The sequence below is a fragment of the Scyliorhinus torazame genome, chromosome 17 (genome assembly GCF_047496885.1).
Source record: "Scyliorhinus torazame isolate Kashiwa2021f chromosome 17, sScyTor2.1, whole genome shotgun sequence".
Taxonomy (NCBI): domain Eukaryota; kingdom Metazoa; phylum Chordata; class Chondrichthyes; order Carcharhiniformes; family Scyliorhinidae; genus Scyliorhinus; species Scyliorhinus torazame.
This window is the reverse complement of record NC_092723.1, coordinates 119,287,974-119,303,588: the sequence shown is the minus strand read 5'-3', so window position 1 is coordinate 119,303,588 and position 15,615 is coordinate 119,287,974. Positions and strand designations below refer to the sequence as shown.

The 15,615-nt window shown below is 46.6% G+C and overlaps 1 protein-coding gene across 1 annotated transcript in view; it reads right to left on the bottom strand.

The window, feature by feature from the left end:
- LOC140393471 (cytochrome P450 3A40-like) overlaps positions 1–15,615 on the bottom strand; it is a 91,096-nt gene that overhangs the window by 49,889 nt on the left and 25,592 nt on the right. Inside the window, exons 3-4 of the mRNA XM_072479799.1 lie at positions 14,661–14,760; positions 8,256–8,369 (exon numbers count right to left, since the gene is read on the bottom strand). Coding sequence (XP_072335900.1) covers positions 8,256–8,369; positions 14,661–14,760 — 214 coding nt within the window. The remainder of the gene's footprint in view (positions 1–8,255; positions 8,370–14,660; positions 14,761–15,615) is intronic.

Here is a 15,615-nt window from a genome sequence, read left to right as displayed (position 1 = left end):
CACCAGTGCTGGCCTTCTTTGACACGACTCGCCCTACAAAGATCTCAACAGACGCCAGCCAATCTGGTATTGGAGCGGTACTCCTGCAAAAAGACAGCACGTCATCATGGGCCCCGGTTGCGTATGCCTCACGAGCCATGACCCCTACCGAACAGCGCTACGCGCAAATCGAAAAAGAATGCCTGGGCTTGTTAACTGGACTGGACAAGTTCCACGACTATGTGTATGGCCTGCCACGATTCACGGTCGAAACTGACCACCGCCCCCTGGTCAACATCATTAACAAAGACCTGAACGACATGACTCCTCGCCTCCAGCGCATCTTACTTAAACTCAGGAGGTACGATTTTGAACTGATCTACACTCCGGGGAAGGAACTCATAGTGGCGGACACTCTTTCCCGAGCAGTGAGCACACCACCAGATGCGGAGGGGTTCGTGCGTCAAATTGAGGCACACGTGACTCTGACAGCAGCAAATATGCCAGCTGATGATCCTTGTCTGGCCCACATACGCGCAGAGACGGCGACTGACCCTCTGCTGCAGCGAGTGATGCGCCACATGACGGAAGGGTGGCTAAAAGGGCAGTGCCCCCAGTTTTATAATGTGCGAGATGATCTCACCAATATAGACGGGGTCCTTATGAAATCGCATAGGATCGTCATTCCACACAGTGTGCGCCAGATGATTCTTCGTCAACTACACGAAGGCCACTTGGGCGTCGAAAAATGCAGACGAAGGGCCCGGGAGGCGGTATATTGGCCGGGTATTAATGAAGACATAGCCAACATGGTGCTCAACTGCACAACCTGTCAGAGGTTTCAGCCAGCGCAACCTCCGGAAACACTTCTACCACACGAGATGGTGACGTCCCCCTGGGCGAAGGTGGGTGTTGACCTATTTCACGCGCTCGGCAGAGATTACATTGTTATTATAGACTACTTCTCAAACTACCCGGAAGTCATGCCTCTCCATGATCTGACGTCGTCCGCAGTCATTGGGGCCTGCAAGGAAACGTTTGCTCGCCACGGCATTCCAAGGACTGTCATGTCAGACAATGGACCTTGTTTTGCCAGCCGTGAATGGTCGTCCTTTGCCGCAGCATATGGTTTCACTCATGTGACATCCAGCCCTCTGCATCCACAATCGAACGGGAAGGCTGAAAAGGGTGTCCACATCGCAAAGCGGCTCCTGTGCAAGGCGGCTGATGACGGATCGGACTTTAACCTTGCCTTGCTGGCCTATCGATCGGCCCCGTTATCCACGGGCCTCTCGCCAGCGCAGCTACTAATGGGTCGCTCCCTCAGGACGACGGTACCTTCCGTCCTGGCACCGACAACAGACCATGAGGCGGTTCTTCGGAACATGCAACTGCAGCGTGATCGCCAGAAAGGTCGGTACGACACACGAGCGACGGACCTGCCCCCCCTGTCCTCCGGAGACAAAGTACGCGTCCATCAACCGTATGGTGGCTGGTCAGCACCGGCCGAAGTCCTCCGACAAGTGGCTCCCCGCTCGTTCCTGGTTCGCATGCCGGATGGTTCCGTGCGTCGCCGCAATCGGCGCGCCCTTCGCCGACTTCCACGCTCACAGCCACACAACACGCCAGATCCTCAACAGGCTTCCGAGGATGACTTTGTGGAGCTGCCGCACATCACGCCCTTTCCATCGCCACCCATGGCCATGCCTGCACAGCAGCCGGTGGTTCTTGATCCACCCTTAAGGCGGTCAACCCGAATTCGTCGCAAACCCATTAGAATGGACTTATAATACAGTTCATATGTTTAATAAGTTGGACAATTTTACATGATAACCTGTTGTTGTTTATCGTTCCAGATGTCGTCTGACTGGACAACTGTTCAAAATTTTTTTTCTTCTTCTCTCGTTCGCATTTCTGTTATGTTATGGTACAACTGGATTCATGTGACGCACTCGACATCGCCCCATGTACATAGTTCCGTCATAGACACATGCTGCACACGACACACACACACTCTTAGATGCACTCACGTCACGATCATATTTATTACCACGTAGGCACATATCTTTGTAAAAAGGGGGGATGTCATGATATTCAAACACACACATCATGATGGACACACTAACAGGCAAATCAGAGCACACAACACCACAACCAATCACAGACAAGAACACCAACCACATAAAAAGCACGAGCACGACACCTGGAGGTCAGTAGGTCTGGGGAGAAGGAAACAAGAAAGAGCTGTTGAAACACCACAAGCAGGGAGCCCCCCACGTGCAGAGTGCAAAGACCAAGTTGTAAATAGTGAGTTTAAATAAAGAAGCGTTGTACCATATGCAACTGTGTTGGCTCTTCTGTGTGTTAGAACACCCAACACCACACTGCCCTGCCCAGGTATCTCTTCCTACTTAGATCCATCCCGATCTACATCGCCAAGGCCCTTTTCAAAGCGCTGGACAGACTAATCATGGCGTTCGTATGGGGGGGGGGAACAATGTTAGGATCCCAAAGAAGGTCCTACAAAAAACAAAATCCGGGGGGGGGGCTAGCCCTCCCAAACCTACAATTCTACCACTGGGCGGCGACGGCCGAGCGAATAAGGGGATAGATCAAGGAGCCAGAAGCCGAGTGGGTGCGCACGGAAGAGGCCTCCTGCATGGGGACCTCCCTCCGGGCCCTCGCCACGGCAGCACTCCCATCCCCACCCAAAACACACTCCAGCAGTCCGGTGGTGATAGCCACCCTCCAATCCTGGAACCAACTACGGCAGCAATTTGGCCTGACAAAAATGTCGGACAAAGCTCCGATCTGCAACAACCATAGGTTCACACCAGCACTGACTGACGCCACCTTCAAAAGGTGGGGGCAGGACGGAGGGACACTGACAGTCAGGGACCTATACACGGACGGCAGGATCGCAACGCTGGACGAACTGACAGATAAAATTCCAGCTAGCCAGGGGGAACGAGCTAAGATATCTACAGCTCAAAAACTTCCTACGAAAGGAGACAAGGACGTACCCACAACCGCCACAACAGACATTACTGGAAGAATTACTGGACGCAAGCATACTAGATAAAGGAAACTGTAGTGACATGTATGACCGACTGATAGAAAGGGCCGACACCGTACTGGACGCAACAAGAAAGAAACAGGAGGAGGACCTGGGGATTGAGATAGGTTGGGGACTCTGGAGCGAAGCACTGCATAGTGCGCAAGACTCAGCCTGACGCAGCTAAAAGTGGTACATAGAGCCCACTTAACACGAACCCGTATGAATAGGTTCTTCCCGGAGGTGGAGGATAGGTGCCAAGGAGGCCCGGCCAACCACGCCCATATGTTCTGGTCCTGCCCCAGACTTGTGAAGTACTGGACAGCCTTCTTCGAGGCAATGTCCAAGGTGGTGGGGGTGAGGGTGGAGCCGTGCCCGAAAGTGGCGGTCTTCGGGGTATCAGACCAGCCAGATCTATTCCTGGAGAGGAGGGCGGACGCCCTTGCCTTTGCCTCCCTGATCACCCGCCGTAGAATCCTGTTCGGCTGGCGGTCAGCAGCACCACCCAAAGCTGCAGACTGGCTGTCCGACCTCTCAGAATCTCTCCAAATGGAGAAAATCAAATTCACCATCCGAGGGTCAGATGACGACTTCCACAGAATGTGGGAACCATTCACCCAATTGTTCCGGGACCTGTTTGTGGCCAACGAACAAGCAGAAGAATAGCCAGGTAGCCAAGAATCAGGGGAAAGTAGCCAAAGCATGAGAGGGAGAGATAGACCGGGGGGGAGGGGGGGGGCAGCTAAACCTAAGAGGAAAGAAAGGTGAACCACAGGAGGGGGGAGGGAGGGGGGAGAGAGGGAAGAGACAGGGACAAGAGAGGAGAACCAGGGAGGTGGGGGGGGGGGGGGGGGGGGGGGGGGGGGGAGGCAGGGAAATGAGAGCCGGAAGGCACGGGATACAATAACGAACATGGCACCTCCAGGAGCAGGGAACGAGGAGAATAAAGACGAAAGACGGGAGGAACGGCAGAAGCGGAGGTGAGCGCGAGGCGGCAGCGAGATCCGTCCGGGAGAAGCAAGCGACAACACCAACACCAAACCCATTCGAGTATTGCCCACTGTAACTGTTTCTCCGGCACCCGAATGTATATTTACCTCCCAGTCTCCACCCCCACCACCCTCCCCCCCACAACCAGTCGCCTACTTATGTGTTGTAAATAATTTTGCCAGGTGTACAGAGTTGCTGCTGTTGAGCTGGTGCACAATACCCTACCAGTTATTCTATTTTATTTTTTATTGTATTTTTTAAATTATTTACTATTTTATTTTCTTTGGTATGTTTGGGTGTGCCCTTCTCTTCTATATATGTGTGTGTATATATATATATATATATATATATGTGTTTCTTATCCTGTGTACATAACGGTAAATATACTTTGTTCAAAAACCCAATAAAAAACATTTATAAAAAAAAATAACAAATAATAATCTTTATTGTCACAAGTAGGTTTACATTAACACTGCAATGAAGTTACTGTGAAAAGCCCCTAGTTACCACATTCCGGCATCTGGTTGGGTACACAGAGGGAGAATTCAGAATGTCCAATTTACCCAACAGCACGTCTTTCGGGACTTGTGGGAGGAAACCGGAGCACCCGGAGGAAGCCCACGCAGACACGGGGACAACATGCAACTACATCTACTGGTTCCCCTTAATCCACCCTGCTCAAACAACTCTTAATAGATTTGTCAACCGTGATTTTCTTTTCACAAATATGTTGACTCTGCTTGTTTACATTATGATTTTCTAAATGCCCTGCTACTACTTCCTTTATTAGCAATTCCAGCATTTCCCAATGACAGATGTTAGATTAACTGGCCTATAGTTTCCTGCTTTCTGTCTCTCTCTCCCTTGAATGTAGATGTTACATTTGTGGTTTTTGAATGTGTTTGAGACTTTTCCAGTGAAGATTACAATCATTGCATTCACTATCTCTACAGTTACTTTTTTGAACACCCTCAGGTACAGGCCATCAGGTCCAGCAGACGTGTCACCCTTTATTCCCATTAAATATGGGCACTATTTCTATGCCTTTTCTTTCAATTAAGTACCATCCTTTACCATGGATGGTACATCCTTCTAGATTCTTTCTCAGTAGAATCTATCCTTGTTATGACTTAAGAAACATCTTCTTAAATGTCTGCCACTGCCTCTCTACCATCTTACCCTTTAACCTATTTTGCTAGTCTACTTCAGCCAACTCTGCCTTCATATCCTTGTTGTTGCTTTTATTTAAAAAGACTAGTTTTAGTTCCACATTTCTCACCTCAGACTAAATGTGAAATTCCATCATGTTATGATTACTCTTTATTAGTGGATCCCTATGAGGTTATTTATTAAATCTGTCTCTTTACACATTATCAGGTCTTGTATCAGGTTCATTGGTTGGTTCCAGAATGTATTATTCTGAGAAACTGTTCCGAACGCACATTGTCCATTTTTAGAGGACTCCAAAGGGAATGGTGCATTTGTTGGGCAGACAAACCACAGCAGGATATGCATTTGAGGAGTAAGAATGATGAGCGTGAAGCTGCATGAGCATAGTCCCACTCAAGCCGGACAACACGGGAGTTGGGGCCAACTCCTGACTGAGGAGTTGCAAAGATCAAGTTGTGACAAAATACAGATGGGGAAAACTACATGATGGAGGACTTAGAATGTTGGTATGGAAGAATAGTTTGCGAGGACAGAAGAGGCCCAGGGATGTTTTCTTTTGGCGAAGGTATGTTGACAACAGTTTTGTAAAAAGGGGGAGGGTGGGTAAAGGTATTGCTCAAAAAGATGTGAATTGCATTCTCAGCTAGTATGGGTGACAGGAAAGGAGGTTAGCAATTAGTGAGAATTGGATCAAGGGAGCAGGGGGTGGATCTCGTAGATTAAGGGATCATAGAGAAGATTGGGGGGAATGGAAATGGGTAAGAAACTAGAAACAGATTCCACTCAGGGTTAATATATGGAGAGGAGATGAGGCAACTGAATGGATAGTCACAGTGCCAAGGAATGCGAAGACTTCCTCAGACTTGGAGGATGAGGATGAAGAGGCAGGGGAAAGGGTGTAAAAAGGAAGCTGGCATTGCAGACACAATCCAACAGATAGAATCCAGGAGTTATTATTTTCGAAATCTTTCTGCAGTAATGAGACATTTTACACTCTTCTGTGCTTCACCCTCCTCAGCTAAAATCTTCCTCTCACATCAGGATTACCTTGAGGTGACAAAGGCAATCCATCATGCCTTCATCTCCCAACAGAAACTGTCTATTCACTCCTTTGCCCTGAACCTCAGCAACTAAAGAACTTATGGCACTTCATCTGTGAAGATGACCTGCACACTCCTTCAAACCCTACCTTGTGTCCAATCCCACATCCATTACTGAGTTTTGTTGATCTATGTTGGTTGCGTCTTCCAACACATTAAACCCAAAATCATTTAACTTTGAAATCAGTCCTCGGCTTCACCATAACTACTTTTCTGCCTTCAGAGAATCATACAGTGCAGAAGAGGCCCTTTGGCCCACTGAGTCTGCACTGACACATGAAAAACACCTGACCTGCCCACCTAATCCCATTTTGCAGCACTTGGTCCATAGCCAACTGCTCATCCAGGTACTTTTTAAAGGATGTGAAGCAACCCGAGTCCTCGGCGCCGTGATGCAGCAGTGCTAACCACCGCACCACTGTAGCACCCTTCCCTTGTCACATTACTCCTTCTAAAGTGTATCACCTCACACTTTTCAGGGTTAGATTCTATCTGCCACTTTTCTGCCCATTTGACCATCCCGTCTATATCTTCCTGTAACCCAAGACACTCAGCCTCACTGTCAACCACCCGGCCAATCTTTGTGTCATCCGCAAACTTACGTGACTTACTTTTTTTTTCTTTAATAAATTTAGAGTACCCAATTATTTTTTTCCAATTAAAGGGCAATTTAGCATGGCTAATCGACCTAACCTGCACATCTTTGGGTTGTGGGGGTGAAACCTACGCAGACACGGGGAGAATATGCAAACTCCACACGGACAGTGACCCAGGGCCGGGATTCGAACCCGGGTCCTCAGCGCCGCAGTCCCAGTGCTAACCACTGCGTCATATGCCACCCTTTACTTGACTTACTTAAATCTTCTTCTATGGGTCGACTCTGGCCTTCTGTCTATTCTCACTCCCACTCTCCCATCACCCACATGTCAAGAGCATTTAGTCACCTCAGCCCCACTATCTGGAACTTTCTGTCTTTAAACGTTTTCTTGCAGGCCGACTTATAGATCATAGATCATAGATTTTACAGTGCAGAAGGAGGCCATTTGGCCCATCGAGTCTGCACCGGCTCTTGGAAAGAGCACCCTCCCCAAGGTCAACACCTCCACCCTATCCCCATAACACAGTAACCCCACCCAACACTAGGGGCAATTTTGGACACTAAGGGCAATTTAGCATGGCCAATCCACCTAACCTGCACATCTTTGGACTGTGGGAGGAAACCGGAGCACCCGGAGGAAACCCACGCACACACGGGGAGGATGTGCAGACTCCGCACAGACAGTGACCCAAGCCGGAATTGAACCTGGGACCCTGGAGCTGTGAAGCAATTGTGCTAACCACAATGCTACCGTGCTGCCTATTATATGCCAATATTTCAGGTAAATTTCCCAACAAGGATTAGCTGCTGATTTTCTTTTAGTTTTCCTCTATAAAGTATTGTGTACCCACTATATGAAGGTAAGAATTGGTAATGAGGATGTATTTTTCATGTAAACTACGAAAATATTAAGCCTAGATTCTCAGACCGTTCTTGGAAGCGTTCCAGACATGATGAAGAAGTGGAGGGAAGGTGGAGTCTGATCACCGCAGAACCTTGTTGATATTAACAGATAAATATAAATGTGTTGCTTTGTATTTTAACACCTAAAGGGTGGGAGACTCCAGTCTCATCCCCCGCGGGACCCGTAGCGAGTGAGAATGGAAAGTTTGGCGTTCCAGCTAAAACTCCATTCACTTCCAGCAGAACCAGAAAATTCCAGCCGCGATCGAGGACGGAGAATTTTGCATGATGTTTCAATGCTTCAGAGTGTATCAGCATCTTCTCTCTCACTGTCAGAGGAAGTCAATTAAGCTTTTTATAACTTTGGATCTAACTCACTCGTCAATACACCTTAGATATCACAAGTATAAGCACAGCCAAAGGAGTCAATCTACTGGGGAGTGGGATGGGGGTCCGTTACCTCTTTCAGTCTCCCGCTGGTGAAGCTTGGTGAAAGCACACTTCGGATTCTCTTCCAGTGGTCATCTTCTACAACCATAACAGACTCTTCAAATAGCCCATTCAGACCAAAGTTCTACAGAAAAGGTAAGAAGTCTTAATATTTTTGTTCATGACATATCAGGTTTAATGACACACTATTTCAGAAACTATTTCTGCTGAAACCTCACAGAGTGTGTTCAGACTTTATGAGGAGGGGTTAGCTTGGGGGAGGGGGAAACAATAGGATTGAATGGAGCCTTTTTAGGACAAGGAGAAAAGAGCAAACTTTTATAAGGTCTCAGTGCTGTTTACCACACCTGAAAGGTTCCAGAAATTCACCCAAAGCCATATTGGGTAATGTGGCCCCCCTCGTGCCTCCCCGGTAGCCCCTAAAATAGGCAGCACATTATTTCAAAAAGGCTGTGATCACAGTGCCAGGGCCCTGGGTTCAATTCTGACCTTGGGTGACTGCCTGTATTGAGTTAGCACATTCTCCCCATGTCTGCATGGGTTTCCTCCAGATGCTCCGGTTTCCTCCCACAGTCCGAAGAAGTACAGGTTAAGTGGATTGGTCATGTTAAATTGCCCTTTAGTGTCCAAAAGGTTAGTTGAGGTTACAGGGATAGGGTGGGGGAGTGGGCTTAGGCAGGGTGCTCTTTCAGAAGGTTGGTGCAGACTCGATGGGCTGAATGGCCACCTTCTTCTCTGTAGGGATTCTATACATTGCAGGACTGAGATTGATATTTACGTAAAGGTACCAAGGTATGATGGAGACAAGGCAGATAAACGGAGTTGAGATAAAGATGAGGCATGATGTAACTAAATGATGGTATAGGCACAAGAACATAAGTAACAGGATTGGGTGCCAATCAAAAGGAATGGTGTGCCCTGGGTGATGTTGAGGTTCTTGTGTTGTTGGAGCTGCGCTCATCCAGGGAAAAGGAGAGTATTCCATCACACTCCTGATTTGTGCATTGTAGATGTGAACAGGGAGTCAGGAGGTGAGTTATTATCCCCAGAATTCCCAGCCTCTGACCTGCTATTGTAGCTTAGAACAAGAAGAGAATAAGATTGGTGAAGACAAGTACAGGCCCCTTGCAGTTGGAAACAGGGGAATTTATAATGGGGTACAAAGAAATGGCTGAGCAACTAAATGCATATTTTGGCTCTGTCTTCACGAATGAGGACATAAATAAAATACCAAAGATGTTAGGGAACACAAGGTTTAGTGAGAGGGAGGTGATCAATATTAGTAGAGAAGTGGTGTTGTGAATTTCATGGGATTGAAGGCTGATGAATCCCCAGGACCTGATCATCTATATCCCAGAGTACTTCAGGAAGTGGCTCTAGAAATAGTGGATGCATTGGTGATCATCTTCCAGGATTCTATAGACTCTGGAACAGTTCCTACAGATTGGAGGATAACTAATGTAACTCCACTATTTAAAAAGGGAGGTAGGCAGAAAAAAAAGGGAATTATAAACCAGTATAACTGATGTCGGTAATGGGAAAATTCTAGAATCCATTATCAAAGATTTTATAGCAGAGCACTTAGAAAACAGTGGCAGGATCGGTATCTACCATGCGGATCTAGTGGTACTTGCGAACACTAAAACTCAGTAGAAATTTGAGTTAACACTTCTCGGGTGCAAATAAGAATTGTTTATGGTCTTCTATTTGATTATAATTGAGAATCATTTAAATCTTATTTTCTAATAAGTCCGGCATGCAAAAGGACTCAAAGATAAGTAATTTGTACACAATTTAACTTTCAAATGATACAGAAATGATTTTCTTGCTAACGGCGAACAGCTGTGGAAAAGTGAAAATATAGAGATAGAGAATAGTTTAGATCAAAGTATAGAATGATCCAGGAAAAAGATGGCCGTACGGACTAACACGGTTATACTAAATCATATCAGTCTTTAGCCATCTATGTACACCCCTATGTAATCCTAATTGGTTTGGGTTAAAATCAAATGAGTTTGATTTGACGGTTAGCTGTCAGTCTTTAATGTGCAACATTAACTTGAAATGTTTCATAAATGAATTCTTATCTGTGTTATGGAATGCGATTCTATGCTGTTATCGTGACCGGCTTGAACTGACTTCTTGCTGACTTAGCTGTTATCAACATTGAGAACAATGGTGCCTTGGTATTACCATGTCATTGCTATGCTGTTGCCATGGAGCCTGCCCTGTCATTGGACACTGTCTTTTCAAAGTGTTTGTTTTAATCTATCAGGTTCTTCTGTGTTTCTGTTGAATTCTGTGTTTTTATGTTGTAGAATTTGTGCTGTGTCATGCTGTTTTGTATGCTGTATGTTTTGAGATGACCTGAGGTTAGGAGTGAATTTAAAATGGGTATTTAGTAAGACAGGGGCTTAATATTTAGCTATCTTTTACCTATTAGGTGTGTTAGAAAGGAGTTGGCTTCTACAATCGGACAGAGTCAGCATGGATTTATGAAGGGGAAAGCATGCTTGACAAATCAACTGGAATTCTTTGAAGATGTAACTAGTAGAGCTGATGAGGGGGAGCCAGTGGATGTGTTTTTTTTGGATTTTCAGAAGGCTTTTGACAAAACTCTGCAAAAGGGATTAGCGTGTAAAATTAAAGCGTATGGAATTAATGGTAGTATATTGAGATGGATAGAAATCTGGTTGGAAGTCAGGAAACAAAGAATAGGAATTAACGGGTCATTTTCAAATTGGCAGGCAGTGATTAGTGGGGTATCCGCAGGGATTGGTGCTGGGATCCCAGCTATACATTATATATATTCATTATTTAGATGAGTGAACAAAATTTAATATCTCCAAATTTGTAGATGGCACAAAGTTGGTTGGGAGGATGAGTGTGATTTGGACAAGTTGAGTGAGTGGGCAAATGAATGGCAGATGCAGTATAATTTGGATAAATGCGAGGTTACCCATTTCGGTAGCAAAAACAAGAAGGCAGTCGATTATCTGAAGGGCCATAAATTAGGAGAGGGGAATGTGCAATGAGACCTGGGTGTCCAGTCGCTGAAGATAAGCATGTAGGTACAGCAGGCAGTAAAGAAGGCAAATGTTATGCTGGCCTTCATTGGGAGAGGATTCAAGTACAGGAGCAGGGATTCCTTGCTGCAATTATACAGGACCTTGGTGAGGCCACACCTGGAATATTGTATTCAGTTTTGGTCTCCTTATCTGAGGAAGGATGTTCTTGTTCGCGAGGGAGTGCAGCAAAGGTTTACCAGACTGATTCTTGGAATGGCAGGTTGGACGTCTGAGGAGAGATTGAATCGGTTAGGAATGTATTCATTGGAGTTCAAAAGAATGAAGGGGATCTCCTGGAAACCTATAAAATTCCAACAGGACTAGTCAGGGTAGATGCAAGAAGGATGTTCCCGATGGTGGGGTGTCCAGAACCAGTGGTCACAGTCTGACAGTACAGGGTGGAGCGTTTAGGACAGAGAAGGCTGGATTCCCACAACCCCGCGCCAAAATTGCATTTGCGATCGGGCACCCAGGGTGGGGGGGGGGGGGGGGCCTTATGGGCGGCCAGGGCACAGATCGGGCCGGTCCAATGCAAGGGCGCGCGGCCGGTCAGGGGGACCTACAATTCGGAGCTGCCTCCACGGTCCGTGTCCGCCATGGCATTGGGCGCGGCTGCTGCAGGCCGGCGCTGTGCGCGGACTCGAAACCGGAAGTGCGGGGGCCCATATCCGCAGCTAAAGCTGCGTGAATTACTCCGGGTCCCTGATCGCCCATTGAAGGTAAGTGAATCAACTGATTTTTTTTTGAGGAATCTCCGGACGGTGCAACTCCAGTGTTTTTACGCCGGCGTCGGCACATAGCCTCACTTTGGGAGAATCCACCCAGAGATGGTCAGCCTCTGTGGAATACATTACCAGAGGAAGTGGTTGAGGCCAAAACATATGTTTTCAAGAAGCAGTTAGATTTACCACTTGTGGCGAAGGGGATCCGAGGATATGGGGGGACGGCGGGATTAGACTACGGAGTTGGATGAGCAACCATGATCATAATGAATGGCAGAGCAGGCTTGAAGGGCCGAATGGTTTCTTTTCCTATTTTCAATGTTTTTATGAATGCCAAGGGGCAATGGTTAGATTTTCTCTGCTTGGAGATAATCATTGCCCAATACTTGTGTGGCACTAATGTTCATCGCCACTTATCAGCCCAAGTCTGAATGTTGTCCAGGTCTTGAGCATATGGCCACAGCTACTTCAGCATGTGTGGATTCGCGAAAAGGGCTGAACATTATTCACTGCTGACTGTACATCCAAACTTTTGACCTTGTGATGGGGGCAAGGTCACTGATGAAGCATTCGATGCTGGTTGGGCCTAAGTCACTACCCTGAGGAATTCCTGCTGTGATGTCCACAGAATGAGATGTTTGACCTCCAAGAACCAAATTCCTTTTTGTCAGAAATGACTCCAAACTGTGGAGAGTGACTCTCATTGACTCCAGTTTTGTTTGGGCTCCTTGATGCCATACTTGGTCAAATGTTTAGCTCTGTCTGTCGCATGCTGCTTTTGCTGTTTGGCATTCAAGTAGTCCTGTGTCGTAGCTTCATCAGGTTCACACCTCATTTTTAGTATGACTGGTGCTGGTCCCGGCATGCCCTTCATTGATGCCCTTCATTCTTCATTGATCTAGGGGTGAGCCCCTGGTTTGATGGAAACGGGAGAGTGGGCATATGCTGAGCCGTGAGGTTATAGATTATAATTATACGCAATTCTGCTGGTGCTGATGACACAGTGCCTCATGGATGCCCAATATTGAGTTGCTAGATTTATTCGAAATCTATCGCATTTAGCAAGGTGGCAGCAGCACACAACATGATAGAGGGTATCCTCAATGTGAAAAAGGGACCTTGTTTCACAAGTACTGTGCGATGGTCACACCTACCAAAACTGTCATGGATAGGTGCGTCTGAGATTGGTGAGCATGAGGTCAAGTACATTTTTCCCTCTTGTTGGTTCCCATACCACCTGCCGCAGATCCAGTCTGGCAGCTGTGTCCTTTAGGACTTGGCCAGTTTGGTCAGTATTTATACTACTGAGCCACTCTTGGTGATGGACATTGATGGCCCCCACCCAAAATACATTCTGTGCCCTAGCACTCAATGCTTTCTCCAAGTGGTGTTCAACATGGAGAAGTACTGATTTATCAGCTGAGGGGTGGGTTGTAGGTGGTAACCAGCAGGAGGTTTTCTTGCCCTAGTTTCACCTGATGCTACGAGATATAAGATAAATTCCATGCTTATAATTGGGATACCACACATAAATCCTGGAATATTTCACCTGGCAGAAATTATAGAGGCTGAACAGCTTGCCTCAAGTACTTTGCATCAGTAGTACAAGAAGGTGGAGGAAAGAGGAGGCAGAGGAAAGAGGAGGCAGGAAGAAGAGGAGGAGAATTAGTACAATGATGAGGAGGAGGCAGTTGTACAACCCACACAGCTACTCAACTCTTGCCAGGACTTGATTATTGGGTTACATTTGGTTTGCAAAGAGCTGCTGAAATGTGATCTATTCACAAACAAAACTATTCAATTTCAATAGATTGCCATCATTATAATGCATTATGCAGAGTACGAATAGAAATCCTTTTCCGAGTTGCACACGTCCCTCCAATCTCCACAATAAAAATAAATCAGCTGCAGTGTTCCAAATGCATCAAATCGTTTTTGTTTCATTATTGTTAAATTAAATTATACATTTCAAACCCGACGTTCCCATAACTTTCAGTGGGTCAGAAATTGTAAACGGACATTCCACTTTTATTTCTCCTCTTGAAAAAGGAACAATCTAACCCAGAACTCCATAAACATATCAGTGATTAGGGTTCTTCACAGATCTTACCGGATATTGTACCTTTACTGTTAATAAATTCCTCTCCTAGGCATCACAAATCAGGATGTGGAAATCCTGACACTCCACTCGCCAATGTGAGGGGTGCAAGTTACAGGCAACAAGTCAGATAAAGCTTGAGCAAGGTACACCTTCTATTCTACCTCAACAACATGGGTCAGTCCAAACTTCCAAAGATCAAACTGGGACAGCCAACCAATGGAAATTTGATTGAACCCAGAGAGATAGAGCTAGAGATCGGAGATAAACTCACAGCATCAGTCCATTCGGTCTCCCCTATCAAACATACTCTTCTCCCTCAACACCTGCAGTTTTTATTTGGTCCGCCTGATCTTTGCCCTGCACGTTATGAGATTGGAACATCAGATGGAAAAATCATGGGAATCGAGTTACATTCTAGCTGAACCACCAAAACAAGTTTAAACTTTCTGATCAAGAAAACAAGGGCTAGGCAGTTAATAAGTTACCAATGAATAGCAAATAACCCTGTTTAGGTCAATACTTACCCGCTTATTGGTGAACAAAGTGTAAAACTCTTTTATGAAGATAGTTTTAATCAGGTCAATATCCATGATGGAGAGAATGGGCAGCCGCCCATCATAAATCCTGAAGGAAAAGGCAGAAGTGTTAGAAAGTGAATCTAGGCCATAAAGTGAAGATGGAGGACTTGACTAACTTATTGCAACAACTTTGGATACTCTGGACAGGAAGGTCTCTGTCATGATGATATCACAGATATGTAAACATTTCCTTCCTACAAATAATAACCAATCTCAAAATTGCAATATATAATCCAGGCTGCATATAGAATCCAGACAGAGTGACCACAAGGAAGTGATGATGGAGGCAAAACAAAAAGGTTTAATCACACAAAACTATCTAGAACTCACACCCCGACCCACATCTGGGTTGATGTTTTTTATGTCCGCTGGGCTCCCCTTGTTAAGGAGAAGTCCCGCCTCCTCTATTGGGGAAGCTCATATTTGTCTGAGGTCACGGGGAATCTCACAGTCCACACCCCATGACTCTCAGGAGGGTTATAACACTCTTCCCCCCAAAGTCCGGAACAACGTCCGCCGTGACAGGCCGTCGGGCAGGGCCTCGGGTACTATTTGCCTGGAGTTGGCACTCGGGCGTTGTCTATGCAGGTTCTGGAGGCGTGTAGCGCACGGGAGGTCATTGTTTTCGAGTTGAGCACCTAAGCGGCGCCGCTTCCGGCGGATCGGCATCCGTGCCCTGATTCATGGTAGCTGCAGGCGGCTGCGCCTCCATATTGGAGTCAGAATCAGAGACTTCTGCATCCAGCATCTCAGGTCTTGGACTTGTGGTGGCGGCACTGGTGCCAATGGAGATGGAGACGACAACAATGGTGCTGGCTCATCTGGACGAGGGTCGGTCAATGCGGGGGTGCTGATTAGACTCTCAACCCGGTGTCCATATCAGATATAACCATGCTGCCTG